Genomic DNA, 16564 nt, shown 5'->3' with positions numbered 1-16564 from the left:
CCTTGGGTATCTAGGAGTATGTAATGAATCCAAAGATACGAAGATGACCAATATCAGGCTTCTTCCCAGAGAAAGCCTCCTCCGGAGTCATGTGCCCCAAGGCACGATGCGGACTCCTGTTCTGCAAGTAAACAACCGTGTTGCAGGCCTTTGCCCACAAGAACAATGGCAACCCCTGATCATGTAACATGGCTTTGGCAGCCCCTACGATGGATCTGTTCTTCCTCTCCGCAACCCCGTTCTGCTGGGGGTTGTAAGGAACAGTGAACCCCCTCCTAATTATCATCTTTCCCAGATCTCCCAATTGAGATCTCATGAAGATATTCCTTCATTCTTTGATACCTTCAATCAGGTTTAACTGATATGACCTTCTTAACTTCATTTCAAAGAGAATATCTTCCAACATTTCATATATCTCTTTTATGTCTCCTTTCTAGTCACATAGGGATGAGAGGACCTTAAGGCTTTCCTCTCATGAACTCAAAGGAGATCTTGACATGTTTATTGACTTCTCTGTCTATGAGGATTATGATAATCACAATCCTCCTTATTCCATGCAAGGACCTTTGATGACCCATCCAACCTATAGATCACCTTGCAATGAAGTCATTTGATCAAATTGATTAATGAAAATACTTGACATGTGAAGATAGAATCTTCACCTTGTTTATGTTGAAAGTGGTTGAAGCAGATGTATTGATGCTTCCTTCAAATGAGACTCTTGATGATAGGAAGCTTGCCTTCTTGCCTTAAAGTTACTTGACTTATACATCTGATCCTTAAGATTAGAGATGACACTGAATTGCTTCAAATCTTGTAGTATGCAACATTAATGATTTGAGGTGACAAATCTTGTAGTATGCAACTTTAATATGTCATTGAACGACACTGTGGGAGGCACCAAATCTGTTGCCATGTACTAGAGTTCTAAATGCTTCATCTTTTGACTGTTGTTCTCCAAAACCCTTGCCGTTGTAGACTGCTTCTTTGATCTAGGGTTTGGTCAAGATGATTCTTCAATGTAGATCTTGATATCCTTTAGCTTGCTTTGATGCCTTGCTTGAAATTTGATCCTTGAATGTCTTTTTTCTGCCCTTCCTTTGACTTCTGAACCTTTGCTTTGATACCATGTTGAAGAATCTAGGGAAATTAAGATGAATGGAATTCTTCTCGCCATGATAACTATTTGTGAGGTTCTTTTGCCTTTTCTTATTAGTACAATCTTTTCTTATTATTAGAGTGTGTCTTTCGTAGATCATTAAATAGCTATCAAAAACAAAAGAGACAAGAACACACAATGTTGGCTTTTTGCCAGGGCCAAAACCTCTCCCTCTTGGAGAGGAAAACCCGCTCAAAATTCTTTATAGAGATTCCAATTGATGAATACCAAGACCATGAACCCTTGAATTATTAAGCCACTACAAGACCAAGACATCAATCCACTTCTTTCTCACTGCTTGAGATATTCATCATCACTGCACTACTAATATCTTCATTACTGCTGCCATCATTGTTACAACACTGCTGCATCTTCATAGAGATATTTTATCTTAACATAGAGATCTTAATATGAGATATACAAGATAATGACCTTGAAACTACCTCTTCATTAAAATCATGACTGAGATCATGATTATCATCATCGAGAATATATGCCGAGAGTGTCACAGTAGTATAACCACGATCCTTCTCTTTATAACGATGCCTAGACTATAACAATGTCTAGAGTATGCTGAGAGTGTCTTAAAAAGATCCTTTTCATAACACGTATGCCAAGACTGTATGTGCTTTTGTGTGATCCTATTCATCCATGCCGACATAGTGAGACCGTGATTACTGTTATGCTGAGACAATGTATGTCACTGTGAGGTTTACTCATCAATTATCCCGAGATCATTACTGCATGTCGAGACAATGTATATGAGAAGATCGAGACACAGAGGTACTGCCACTGTAATTACTCATCCGAGATTTATCTTCTAGTAATGCGGATTACAGAGTTTGTACCTATCCGAAGATTGTAGAGGATCCTCTGCGATTTGCGAGGTTTCTTAACTGTACTTACTCACTAATATTGTCACCGAAGATTTCAGAGATATTCGAGCTCCTGTAACTGTACTGTACCACCGAAAATCATAGAGGAATCCAAGTAATTTTTTGTGTCTTTTGCGGATACCCCAGCTGGGTATATATGGTGGTTTGCCCCTGCATTTGAGCCGACATGTCCACCGAAAAGGTGTGACTCCATGTGTGCCGACTTGATGTTAATATTCATTTTGAGGCCAACTTAACAATTCTCTTCACCGTTTAGCAGGCAGACTTCATGATGCTTGACTTGGAGGATTGTGCATGGTCTTGGAGGGCTAATCTAGTCACTAGGTAGACTCATATACATTACATACAAGCTTTAAAATTGACGCCCGTATGCACGTTTTCACGGTTTTTACCCGTAAAATACAGTTCAATTTAAAATAAACATGTCATTATCAACTTGCTAATAATTTTAAAAAACGTCATAATGACTGGCATATCATAAAATGACCAGTTTCAATTATATATAATACATATATATTTTATATATCTGTAACGATCCTATTGAAGATTTGTAATGATTGTATTCAAGATTTGCAGGACGAATTGACCCGGTGCTCAAGTGTTGCGAGTCAATCAAATCAAAATGATGTGAATACACAGTGGTTAAGAGAAATGGCCTCCGGATATTTGTACTATGTATGGATTTTGATGGACGAGCATAGTCTGGCTCTAATGAAATGCATTTCTTAGAGAGGAATGGCCTAGACCTCTTTCACTGTGTAATGCCAAAAAGGATTAGGTGAAAGCCACTCGTTTCACAAAAATTTAAAGGAAAGTTCAAAATCGTTTGTTTCAGCACATGCAGCTGAAACCAACGGTGAAAATTTTGCTTTAATAGTGAACAAAATCACAAGATTTAAAGAAGTTTGTTCAAGATTCAAAGTTGGTAACAGACATCGGCTATGGTATTCATTCAACTTCTTCACAAAAGCAGGTATGTCATCTTAGATTCCCTTGTTAGAAATGTCGTTGTTGCTTGAACAATCATAAAACCTATTCCTGGATTAAAGAGCTATAGATGTGGTTTTATATTTTATTTTCCCGATTGCTCTGCGCTTCTGATAATTAGAGTTTTTTATTTGGGGAATGGTTAGTTTTCTATTGACAGTAAATATGTAGTTGTTGTGAAAGCATGATTAAAATTTTGGGAATGCGTATACTTTCAATTCCATAACTCCTCCTATTTTTAAAAGCCATTGATTGTTTTGAGTTTAGAGGTGTGATGGTTAAGATACAATTATAGAATTAAAGTACGAAGGTCATGGTGTGAAATAGAAACACTAAAGTTTAAAGGAGCAACCCACAACTCCATGTCTTTGACTTGCACACAAACAACTAAGATTATGGATAGGAGTGTAAGCTTGACTACAATGTCGAACAAGAGTCAACGAGTTGAATAACTTAACTACTCTTGATTTTTTTCCCACTGCTATTGATTTGTTCTCACTCATCATTACTAGAACCAATCTATTTACTACAAACACATTGGATACATTTCGATATCGATTTACAATTGAGGCAGAATCTTAAATTTGCACAGGAGCTGCTCTTCAGTCAACCAACACTTTCTCTGCCCTAGTTCAGGTGGTGGGGCTCACTTTGTTACTATTGCTTGCTCAGAGGTGGGTACCCTTGCTATTCGATATTGAAATAGTGGATATGCAACCAATTACTCTAATGGCACTTAAATTGGCTTTCCAACTTTGGGAGATGTTGGGCAATATAGTGGAAAAGGAGAAATTTGGTAACCCGCCTGTGCGTGCTTGGCTTCTTCACCTATAGATCCATGTACCAGCACAAGATGATATAAGCAGAGTCACTGAGCAAAGATTCATGATCCTAAATTTGAATCATAGATCTTTGTAACATTTCAGGATGATAAAAGGGGAATCCTTGTAACATTTCAGGATGATAGAAGGGGAATCATTGAGCATAGATTTGAACAATGATTATTAGATTTGAATTTTGAACTGATAATTACAAGATTTGATAAGACAATAGGCTTGACTCTTGACGACACAAAAACTTATGTCTCAGAGGGGAAACAAGTTAGAATGATTTGCCATACTATTAGATTTCATATGCCAGCAAAGCAAAGGCATGCCTGAGCATACCTTCATTACATTTGATTCAATAAGCCACCAATCACACAAAAATGGCAATAATCCTAGTCTCTCACTGCGTACTCTCTTAATGAAACCTCGTATTCACTTAGATAAAACTGGTAAAAATAATTATTAAAAGTCAAATGACGGGCCGTTTAAAAATAAAACTGTCATAAAAAATTTCACTGATGGGTAGGGGACCCATCAAATTTAACCCCTGATTACATATATGCTCAAGAAGAGCTCTTCAACATTATTTTGACATTTTGACTTTCCTAGACCTATGGAATGAGCAAGAAACTCATTCATATTATTTATAAAAATAATAATTCTTTTTCTTGACAAGTACAAAGATCAAAAGATCAAAATTACATGGACAAATACCAAACCTAGTTACACTTTCCTTGAACATTTATGTCAATTACTGAGTTTTAGACTCTAGGTGGTATTAGAGCGGTCGATTCTCCCTGCAATCACACTACTTCGTGTGCTCTCCGCGCCACTCAAACTTTGTTGTGGTTTTTTTTCCCCGCTGTCACACGCCTGCTTATTCTTCTTTCTCTCACCATTTCCTATCCCCTGTTGTTTTTCCGCTATGACCCACTGTTCTGTCCCAAAACTTCGTGTCGTTTTCTTACTCACCGACACTCTCCCGTCGCTATTCCGAGCCAACGTTTCACCCTCATCTGCCGGCGTTTGACCCTCCCGTCGTATCTATCCACCGACCACCGCTTTTCCATCGCTGTTCCGAGCCAACTTTTCACCCTCATCTGCCCGCGCACGTCGATTGACCCTCCCGTGTCTATCCACCAAACATGATTATATTATATAATTTAATTCAAAAGGTTATGCCTTATAACTTTATTATATAATCATTATATAAATTTAATTAATGTTTATATAGATATTATTTAATTTAATTATATATCCAATCATATATATATATATATATTAGATTATTAAATTAAAATATATTATACATATTAAAATAATAATAATAATAATAATTTAATTATTTAAAAAAATAATAATAGTAATTTAATTATTTAAAAATAAATTAAGTTCAAGTTAAAGAAGAGGGTTATGTTGGATAATTATGCTCCATTTCATACCCGATCAATGTCACCATCAATGTCGATAACCGATTTTAGTAAAAGATTGATTGATCTTGAGAATAATGTTACTAGACATTCCAATGAAATCAAAGAGCTCCAGGGTACAACAAAAAGAATAGAGAGTTAGCTCGAGCAGAACCATAGTGAATTTAAAAGGGATCATGCAATCCTTTCAAATAAGGTGGATCTAAATCATAATCAAGCAATGGTGATGTTGACTTGTATTTGTGACAAATTGAAGATTACACCCGATCAAATACCCCAGAATAATGAAGCTACTCAACATCTCAATTCTTCGGATACATCAAACTCGTCAAACTCAAATTAGAACCTTGAGTCTCCAAAAGCATCGTCCATCCCCCATCAACAAAATAGTAACACAAATTTTCAAAATATGTTGCTCTGGAATCAGTATTCAAATATGCAGCTCGCAAATCAATGCCCCTTCTTCACTCCATTAGTTGCTACATATCAATGAAGAGCAAAACCTGAGCTCTCTAAATTTGACGGTAACGAGAAGTGCAGTGTTGCGTGGTTCAATAAAGCAGAAGAATATTTTGAGATTTACGATATTGACAATGATGATGAAAAGATCAGGCATGCGTCCATGCAAATGAAAGGTGAAGCATATAATTGGTATATGTGGTGGAAAAAGACAACACTTGCTATCGGTTGGAAGAAATTCAAAAATGCATTCTTTAAGAGGTTCCAAGGTGTCAAGGAAGAAAAGTTCTTCTCAGCACTCACCAGAGTGCAACAAAAAGGAGATGTGGACGACTACACTCAAGAATGGGAAACTTTAGCTACATGAGTACCTGGATTATCAAAGACTCATGTCATTCAATTATACATCACTAGAATTAAACCCCATCTCCAGGCCGAGCTTGAGCTTCATGACATCACTTCTGTAGAAGTAGCAATACAAAAGGCAAAAGTAGTGAAAACAAGCATGAAAAGATGCAGTGGCCAAAATTTGAAAGAGTATATTCGAGACAAAGAGTATATTAGAACCAGAAGGAATTTTTACCACTAGGGAAAGGAAGTTGCGATCTCGAGTGATTAAGGAATAACTGATCAAGGGGAAGAACCTACCATAAGAAAAAGCTTCATGGGAGACATAAGCATTTCGTCAACAACACACATCGTTACGCATTCTTTGAGGACAAAACATTCTTTTGAGAGGGAGGCAATGTTATTTATAAAATTATTCTAACCTAATTAAACTCTGTTTTTAGACTAAGGGACACGATTAAAGATCATGTCCCCCATATAATGGCTCTTGGGCTATAATTAAGCCTGAGCCCTTATTCTTGTAATAATCTGTCAATTCATCAATAAAATATATGTATTTATGTCAATTACTGAGTTTGATACTCCAAATTTAATCTCAACCCTTGATCAATAGGGTTAAGTTTTCCTTCTCTAATGAGAAGACAAGAAGAAAAGGAAAAGGGTTTGCTCATCATTATTCTCATGTGTGATATTGAGAAGAGAAATGAGAGCGTAGGAGGAGCTCGAGTGAGAGCAAGGAGGCAGAGTTTGATTGTAGGGAATGGAGACATGCTGCGTACAACAAAAGGAGCCCAATTTTTTAGAAAGGATCACTGGCACATATCTCAAAAATTTTGGGTAGCAGGTACATATTTGTTTTGTAGAGGTTCCAGGCCAAAAATTTGTGGAGAAGTTTAGGCAGTGTTTGTAGTGACTTCTAGTCGAGTTTTCGAACTATTTAGGCCAATTTTAAGGGAGGTTTCTAGCCCAAAACCCATGGTAGATACTAGACTGAGATTTGTGGAGACAATAGGCCGAAAAAGGAGGAGAATCAAAGCCAAAATTTCTGGGTGAGTATGCCCAAAAGAGAGCAGTTTGCCAACACGAAAATCTAGACACTTGGAGCGTGTTTTTCGAGGGAGGTAGAGGCAAAAACTTCCAAGTTATTTCTGCCATATTTTTTCCATACTGAGAATCGAGACCTTGTTTGATGACTGTGTGCTTATAAATTTGGGACAAATCAAATTTGAGTTTACCACTGAGAGAGGCCTCAATTTTCCTATTACCTTGCGGTGGTATCTTCCAAAAAAAGGGAGATAATTTAACTTCTTCTTTGCTGTAATAATTTCCTGAAGAGCAAACTAATAATTCCTTGAAGACTGGTTTTCCCCTTATGGTTATTTCTAGGGTCTTTAGACCAAAAACAATGGGTTAATTTTTTGAGTGTATGCTTGCATTTATTTCTTATATTAGCCGTGTAAAACCAAAAGAAGTAGGGTTCTATGTTTCAAGTTAAATGCCTAACTAACTTATGTATCAATGATATGTTCTGATAGGGTTTGGGCATTAAACTCATGCAAAAACTTGAAACTGGGTGGGCTACAACGGTACATTAATTTTCTACAGTAGCAGTGTTAGTGACAATAGTACTGGCTGAAGCAATGTCACTAGTGTGATCTCTCTTATTCTTTTATCTTCTATCTTAAGGGTGGCAGGGTGTTGTAAGGTGGAGAGTGGAGTCTCCTTCAGGTTTGAGCTTGAGAAGACTTCAGGGCGGTAGTGTAGTGCTAGGGCAGGTTGGATCCTGTGTAGGGTGTTGGAGCATCCTTTCAGCTGGAGCTGATAAAACCAGGGTGTTGAAGTGTCCTTCTAGTTAGAGCTGGTAAATCAGGTAGTTCGAGCTTCCTTCAGGTTGGAGCGTCCTTCAGTTGGTGCGGAAAATATTGGAAGTTTTTCAGAATTTAGGCTTTTACGATTTGAGTTTTGTTGGAGATTTGTTTTAGGATTCATCGCATAAGATTTAGGATTTCTTGACGTTTCGAACCTACTTGTGAGGTTCATCGTCAGGACAAAGCAGTGAATGTTGATATAGTCATCATCATCATCATCTTGGAAGTTGGAGCTTCCTGTTGATATAGTCATTAAAGATCTATATTAAAAGCGTTTAGTGGTTTTTCTCCCAAAAGGGTTTCCACTTAAAAATCTCGTGTACTGTCTTGATGATTGTGCATTGTTGAATGGTGTCGCTGATTTATGTTTTGATTTGATGATAATGTTATTTAATGCTCTCAAGATTAAAAATTAATTGATTGAAGTGAAATACCGATTCACCCTTCTCTCATTGTTTCCAACACATTCTTTGGAGTGAAGCTAGAGATTGGCCTCTTTCGCATTTTTTGTTGTCCTACATGGAGGTGGGTCTTTTGCCCCTCAAACAAGCAATTCTCATGCACCAATTTTGTGTCTAGCTTGGCGGTGACCTTAAAATTTGTGTGTGTGTGTGAACAAAGTAATTGGCATTTTGAATATATATATATATATATATATATATATCTTCATTGTGTAAATATACCATGAACAAGTGTGCTGAGTTCTGTACATCTCACTAAGCATATGAATTAATATAATGAATGGGTTATGTGTTAGAGTGCATTGATATCTGCCTTTATCAGAGTTGCAAAGTTCATTGTTTAATTGTCATTGAGCCCAATCTGAACAATGCCCATTCGTGCACATAGAACAAAGTTATAATTGATTATTGTAAGCATATGGAGTGTTTGGTTTGGATGAGCATTGACTTTGGTGTAATGCTATCATATAAAACGGATATTGAATCCAGAAAGAAACAAAGGCAGAGCTTTTCATTCAAGTAAAAGGAATCGATGTTAGTTTTTGTAGCATCAGATGTGTTCTAGCCACACAATTTTGGGGAGAGGCTAGAATACATGAAATCTCCAAAGCCCATAAATCGTTTCTAAAAATTCCACCTAGAGATGATTTAATTAGATTATTAGTTGTTTTTTAAATATTTCCAACTCAGGGATTATGACTAATTAATCAAAATTAATTAAGTTATGGTGTGAATCTTCTAGAAACTCACATGGATAGACTCCAAGATGATCCTAGCCATCAATTATGCTTTAGTCTTGGATGTTGGTGCTCCAACAAAGGATTATAAGAGGAGGTCGATGTGGTGATGGAGTATACACTTGAGCAGTTCGATTTCACTAGAAGATCAATTTCTATAGTAGCAGCAGTCAGTTGTCGGAGAGAGAGCCAGAGAAATTGAAGCAGTGAGAGAGGGGCAGGGACAGTGAAGCCGGAGGAAGAATTCCAGTTCTGGTGAGTGCATTTGCAGAGAGGCAGATGCTGGGGCAATGCAGTAGCCTCTAGTGGCAAAGTCAAATTGTTGAGAGAGATTGATGTTTTCAGTTTTAGAGGCCGGGAAGGAGTCCCAAAGTGCCGGAGAAGAGTCTTTTTGGTCAACAGGAGGCAAAGCGACTTCATCAGAGTCCAGTCTGAGGCTAGATGTCCAACCAGCTATGCAGAGCAGCACAGAGGCTGATGCAGAGGCTCAGAGGGTCGAAATTCTAAAGGCAAGTTGTGTCGGGAGATTGCTTGTGGGGTGAGGAAAATTTCTCACTATACTTCTGCCAGTATTTTCTCTGCAGGATTGCCAGTAATTTGGCATCCAGAATGTTGTACTCAGATTTCACTGCTGCTTAATAATAAAAACCCTTAGCTGCTGCACCCGTTCTCCCGAGTTGGGTTTTTCCGGGGACATTGGTCCAAAAATAATTGTGTCATTTATGTGTGTATGCTAGCATTTCTTCCAGTGTTTATTTCTTCTGCAGTTTATTTGTAAAGGTTGCAGTGAATTTATTTTGATATTTGCCATAGGGAACAGTAGATAAATTGTTAAGTAGAATTAACAATTAGAAGAAATAATATCAGTTGCTGCAATAGGATTTCAGTAGTGAAATTTTCACAATCTATACAAGAAGTTTGATTTCAGAATTGATTGTTGAAATTGCAGAGACATTATTTATTTTTAATTCTGCAGAAGCATCTATGTTGATGGAAGGATGGCCACAAGCCTACCGTTATGGATCAAGAATTAACTGATTTTTGACCAATTTATTGTATGAAGCTGTATTTGGTAAATTACATTGATTTTGAAATAATTCCCTGTGGGTTATCTTTATTTTGATTCAGTGTCTTATTTTCCATATTTGATGTCTTGATGCACTTTTATCACAGTCAAGCTTTTCTGTTGCTTTCAATCAACACTGCAATCCAGTTACATGTATTATGGGTATTGAAAGTATTACTAAATGAAGAGATCAAGTCACTAGTTTGATGGAGTTCATTGGATCTGATTTTTTATGTTTCTTCCAGACTTCTTGTGAACTTCATTTATTTCAAACCTCTCCCTTGTGAGGCTGCCACAAATGTTTACAAATGAAAGTAGCCTACTCAAGAAATTGTGGAATGCCTAACTTATATTTGCACATTTACTATGTTGATAATTGGCATATGTGGTGACAATGTGATATTGTTTACTAGTCAGGTACCAATCAATAGGATATCAAATAACCACTTGGCACATAGCATTTATGCATTCTGTCATTCTTACTATATTGTGAATCACATATCTTCTTGTTTTACTTTGATACAATTTAGATTGGGTTTGCTGTGAGGGTAGATGGTACCTGCTTAAACCTGTGCGTTTAAGTCATACCTCAGGAATGATTTCTTCTTTAGTTTTCTGTAGTTGTTAGCCTGGTGACCCTTAGGTTGTAATTGTTGAAAGTGTATTTGTTTTAAAAAGCAAATTTCATCTAATTAAGAATCCTAGATTTTGCAACAGTGGCGAAACTTACTTTCATTTTATTTTCTTCAGCTGTTGCAGTGAATGAACAGCTTCGTTATGCAGTGGTCGAGGTACATCCATATGTACATGAAGCAGAAGAGATTGTTTCTACCACTGGTAGAGATCAAAGCAATCTTGTTTCTGCCCTGAAAAATGGACAAAGGAACCAGTTTCTTGTAGTGGCAGAAGATCTCATTTCCACTTTACAGTCTAAGTGGAGAGTCAATCTTCAAGTTAAGGGAACATTTCTTGGTTCAGCTCTTGAGTATTGCAGGTTCTGTTCATAACACTGAGTGAAAAGTTGTTTGGCATATAGTAGAAGCATTTAAAACAGTTCCAATCTTGTGAATATCCGACTTAATGTTTAAAAATTATGATGTCATCATGCATGCCTTTTGGTAATCTCAACCTCATTGATATTTTATTTTTCCACAAACAATTTATAGCATGTATTTGAAAGTTAATATATGGCTTTATGTCCAATAATGTTGAAGGCTGTGATTGCTCAATCGTCCTCTATTTTGTTTCCTAGTTGGATTAGGATTTGAATGCAAGATTGCAGAAATTTTGATTTAGTCTTTGTTATTTGTAGTAAACAAACAGTGTTCTTGTTAAATTATGGTATGTTCTTTGCTTATAAGAGTTTACTTCTTTTTCTTATTATATTCCACAGATTAGCAATCACACGTACATAAAGTAAAGTGCAGATAGAACATTAAACGATCGACAGAAAACAAGCCAAGACAAGAGACACCAGATGTTGCGGCTAGCCAGGCACAAACCCCACAATGTGTGGGTAAACCCTTTGATCAAATCTTCTTTTATCTTCAATAATTCAGTAGAGAGAAATAGTACAATAAATCTGATTTATATTAGCAGTAGCAAACCCTAGATCCGCAGCATCAGCATTAGCGGCTTCTTCATCAAAACTAGGGCAGTCGATATCTCACAAACCGACCGTCAGATCGGCTTGATTCCACCACCAAAAGTCGCAGCCTTCAAAGGAGGTTCAGATGAACCTACAACGCAGTTCAGGTGAGGAGATATTCTGATCCACGCAGGTCAAACTTCACTTCTGCAGTTTCAGCTTCAGTTTCAGCAACTTCCTTCAAACTAGGGCAGTCGATATCTCACAAACCGTCCGTCAGATTGAATTGATTCCACCACCAAAAGTTGAAGCCTTTAGAGGAGGTTCAGATGAACCTACAATGCAGTTCATATGAGGAGATCTTCTGGTCCACGCAAGTCAAACTTCACTTCTGCAGTGGCAGCTTCAGTTTTAGCAGCATCCTTCAAACTAGGGCAGTTGATATCTTGCAAACCGTCCGTCGGATTGACTTGATTCCACCACCAAAAGTTGCAGCCTTCAGAGGAGGTTCAGATGAACCTACAACGCAGTTCATATGAGGTCTTCTGGTCCACACAGGTCAAAATTCACTTCTGCAGTTGCAACTTCAGTTTCAGGCTTTCAACAACGTCCTTCAAACTAGGGCAGTCGATATCTTGCAAACTGTCTGTCGGATTGACTTGATTCCACCACCAAAAGTTGCAGCCTTCAGAGGAGGTTCAGATGGACCTACAACGTGGATCAGAAAAGGAGATTTGATGGTCCATGCTAGTCAAAGTTTGGATTTGCAGTTGCAGCTTCAGTTTCAGCAGCTTCCGGCTTCACATGTGTGTGAGAGAGACCCTTTTCTACGCAGTAGAGAAGAGACTCTTTTCTGCGCAGTAGAGAGAGAGAGATGTGATGAGATGAGTGAGTGCAAATGAGGAAAGGTCCTCCTATATTTATACATAACTGCTGATGTTTGAATAGATGCGACTGTTGGGCTTCTGAGCCTACATGAGTTGTAGGTCGGCTTGATAATAATTCCATAATCAAAATAAATTCATATCTCCATGAATATTTATTGAAATCGGATGATCTTTAGATCGATCCTACACCTCTCGACGAGAGGAATCTAATGAACATATTATCAGCCATGAGTAAGATGACCCACATGAAGTTTGGCCCTAGTTGCCAATTTAACACACCCTCTTAACTAGGGAGAACTTCATCTGCAATCTGTTTGTTGGTCGCTACTATTCATCCATCAAATGCATTGCCCTGTACAACTTGACCCTTGCCTTGCTCTACTCTATTCTGCCTGTTCTGCTTTGTCTTGTTTTGCCCTGTCCTGATCTGTACTTCTCTGCTCTGCTTTGTTTTGTTCTGCCTTGCTTTTGCTTTTGTTCTACTCTGCTCTGCTTTTGTCCGAATTATGAAGAAGAAGAAATGATCGAGGATGTATCATACTGACTTAAAGTCAGCCTCAGAGTATGTACCACTAGTCCCAGACCAGTCTCAACCGACCTGAAGTCAGTGTCATAGTATGTACAACTCCTACCACTGGTCCCAGACCAGTAACATCCTCCATTGACTTGAAGTCAGTCTCAGAGTGCGTACCACTGGTCCTAGACTAGTAACAACCGACCCGAAGTCAGGGTCATAGAATGTACCACTCCTACCACTGGTCCCAGATTAGTATCATTGATCCCAGATCAATGGAGGTCATCCTAGCGTAGGGAGTACGGTAGATACAATGATGTGCCCATCGGTACTACTATGGTCCCTAACTTCATTTCCCTTCTCATTGATCATATGAGAGGTACTTCCCATGAGTCCCAGACTGAATGGGTAGGATGCCTCGACAGGAGAACTAATCAATCATGCCCTCACAGGAGAACACATCAATCCTGCTACAATCGCCATGGAGAACACATCAATCCAGGCCTCATAGAAGAACATGTCAATCCTGCTACAATCGCCATGGAGAACACATCAATCCAGGTCTCACAGGAGAACACATCAATCCTGCTACACAGGAGAGCGAATCATCCTGTTCCACAAGAGAGCGAATCATCTTATCCCACAAGAGAACGAATCATCTTGTTCTAGTGCACACCACCAGGGGAGGGTGAGTCACCCTGTGGTTGTATGTTTCTCCAGTAAGAACCGCACGCCCTCAAAGCTCCCAGAGCTCAATGTATGCAACATGCAGGACCCTTGTAGAAGGGTTTCTTGACGACTCCTAGTCGTTTGGGAAAATCACAGATTAGATCTTTCCTTGGGGCTTTGACAAGGTGTATCGACCTGTACATCATCTTAATGCGATGGAGCCTCCTTGCTCATCGACTTACCATATCCTAGATGATGTCTATCTGCTGGAGCAATCGACGAATACGAGATTCCTCAATAATTGAATCCCACCTTTGGTTGTTATAGAGAATCACAGTGGTATGTGTTGAAACAGCTCATTGAAGAGCTTCCCCAACCAGGCATCTTCATACGAGATCATACTCGTAGATATGTATCTGGTCTCAGCGGTTCTTATGGCAACCGACTTTTGCTTCCTGCTCATCCATTATACTGAAGCAGAATCCAAAGAGAAACAACACTAAAAGTGCTCCACGAGTCGTACAAATGTTCGCATCTTTTGGCAACTTTAGGATTTTTCTTCATACAGACGGTGTCGTATGGAAGGGAAACAGGGCTGCTGACAATGCAACTTCAACTTTTTGTATCTAGCCGAAGAACTCGTGTACACCTTTGCTAATGTTTTTGACAGAATTAACAGAGACGGCTTAATCGAGTCAATGCATGGTTAAAACAATATGGACTAGGCTCTGTTTTTTGCACAGGGCAATGGTGTAAGACTATAATAGAATTTGCATCATCTTTATGTTCATCTTCAGACTTAGATATATTGATTTCTACTATTCTTTGAAGGGGCTTGTTGCCACACAATCTAGTAGGGGTCCTAGGAGGGGTACCTAAGGGACAACTATTAGATCAATTGACAACAATGGGATAAAGACCCATTGTCACCTCAGTTAGTGCCCCCTGCTCTTTACTAACTTTAACCGATGGGAGGAGTCCCAGTATGAAGGAAACCACAAGAATAATAGGATCAATGACAAGGTACAAGGTGATTTCCAAAGCCCATTCAAAGGAGAGGCTCAGATAATGGTTTGATTGCTTCAAAAGCAAGATAAGGGCTCTCCAAGAAAGGCTTATGAGGAGGCCTAGACCTAAGAGGAAGGATACTTATTACAAGAGATACACCTAAATCAAGGCTTCCTAAGGGTATAAAGGACCTCTCTTAAGGTTTTGTGAGATAGTGATCATATAAAGATTTGGGACCACAAGAGAGACCTAGGGGGTCCAAGCAAGGCCTAGGGTTTATGAGATTTCAAGGAGAATAAGATGCTTAGGTCAAGCAAGGATGAGATAGGTCAAGGAATTGTTGAAATTTCTAAGTCTAACCGTTAGAAATTTTATCTGTATTCTTCTAGTTTATTTCTCCTACTTGTTAATTCCATACAAATTATTTAAACATATAAACATCGAAATAAACACAAATACAGTCTCAACCATCTATATATCAACAACTGAAAAAATAACACCAATCCGGCAGCTACTCAGCACCAATCTGCCCCAGAAACCTTAGCGTTTGCCCAATCTTGACTGCGTCAGCCTCTCCTAGCCCAGCGCCGGCCCTGCGTCAGCCCTGGGAGGACCTGCATCAGCTACGCTGGCCCCTTTGGTGCTTTGCGCAGCACTTAACTGCCTCTGCATGGACCTATGTGAGCACTGGCTGCTCCTGCGTCTCTCTCTCTGGCTGCTATGCTGCTATCCTGACACTACCTTTGCCTCTCTGTCTCTCTGTACGCAATGCCCCTCAGCTGCAACTCCCGGTCATTAATTCTATCTCTCTTAGCAAACCCCGCTCTAGAGAATAGAATGACTGATCACTCTGGTGTATTCTCTAAGTGACCTTGAAGCCTCCTCTTATACTTTCCTATTGACATCTCAACGGCCAGGATTAAGTCCCTAATCAACGACTAAGATTAGATCTGGCTTGATCCATGTCTTTTGGACCATTCTAACACAGATTCATATTAATACACATTAAATTTTATTTTCCCTAAGTTTAGACTTAGGGACTCCATTAAAAATATTAATTATTTTAATATCTCCTGATCTGTTTAGAATTTGCCCAAACCCTATTTAGGTATTGGAGATTTCATGTGCCCCAACCTCTCCACCAAATTTCATGGCTAGAGCACATTTGATGCTACCCCAAATCAACAGGAGAGCAACGCAGTAGCTGGGGAGAGTGAAGCAGAGCTAGCTAGGGCTCACGTAGGGCCATGCAAAGGTAGTCGGGAGCTGCGCAGAGCCTCAGAGAGGCTAGCGTTGTTGATGTAGAGGGCTAGTGGGCTGACACAGGGCCTCCAAAGGTTGATGCAAACCCATCCAGGGTGACGTGGGACTAGCGTTGGGCAGAGAGGGGTTGACGCAGTCCAGAGAGAGGCTGACGCTGGGGTTTCTGGGGCAGATTGGTGCTGAGGAGCTGCCGGAAGGATTATCCGGGGTTTCAACTAGGATATTTATCTCAAACTGAGAGGTTTTAATGCCAAGGAAATTCTTTGTTGGGTAGGCCAGTTTCGGCACCCAGATTGTACTCTGATATTGCTTAATAAGAAAACCCTCAGATAGCTACACTGATTTTTCTACATTGGGTTTTTCCGAGAACATTGGTCCAAAAATATTGGTGTCATAT

General features: G+C 39.0%; 1 protein-coding gene across 2 annotated transcripts in view; it reads left to right on the top strand.

Moving 5' to 3' along the window:
- Positions 1–16564, top strand: part of OVA2 (tRNA synthetase class I (I, L, M and V) family protein) — a 391242-nt gene that overhangs the window by 130722 nt on the left and 243956 nt on the right. For both annotated transcript variants that reach the window (XM_089406156.1, XM_089406157.1), the window contains exon 10: positions 10989–11232. In XM_089406156.1, the coding sequence (XP_089262282.1) occupies positions 10989–11232 (244 nt within the window). The remainder of the gene's footprint in view (positions 1–10988; positions 11233–16564) is intronic.

Source organism: Pinus tabuliformis, chromosome 2_2, assembly GCF_031772625.1.
Source record: "Pinus tabuliformis cultivar Carrire ecotype Pingquan chromosome 2_2, CPIR1, whole genome shotgun sequence".
Taxonomy (NCBI): Eukaryota; Viridiplantae; Streptophyta; class Pinopsida; order Pinales; family Pinaceae; genus Pinus; species Pinus tabuliformis.
Note: the sequence above shows the minus strand (reverse complement) of the source record. Positions and strands in the feature narration are given on the sequence as shown.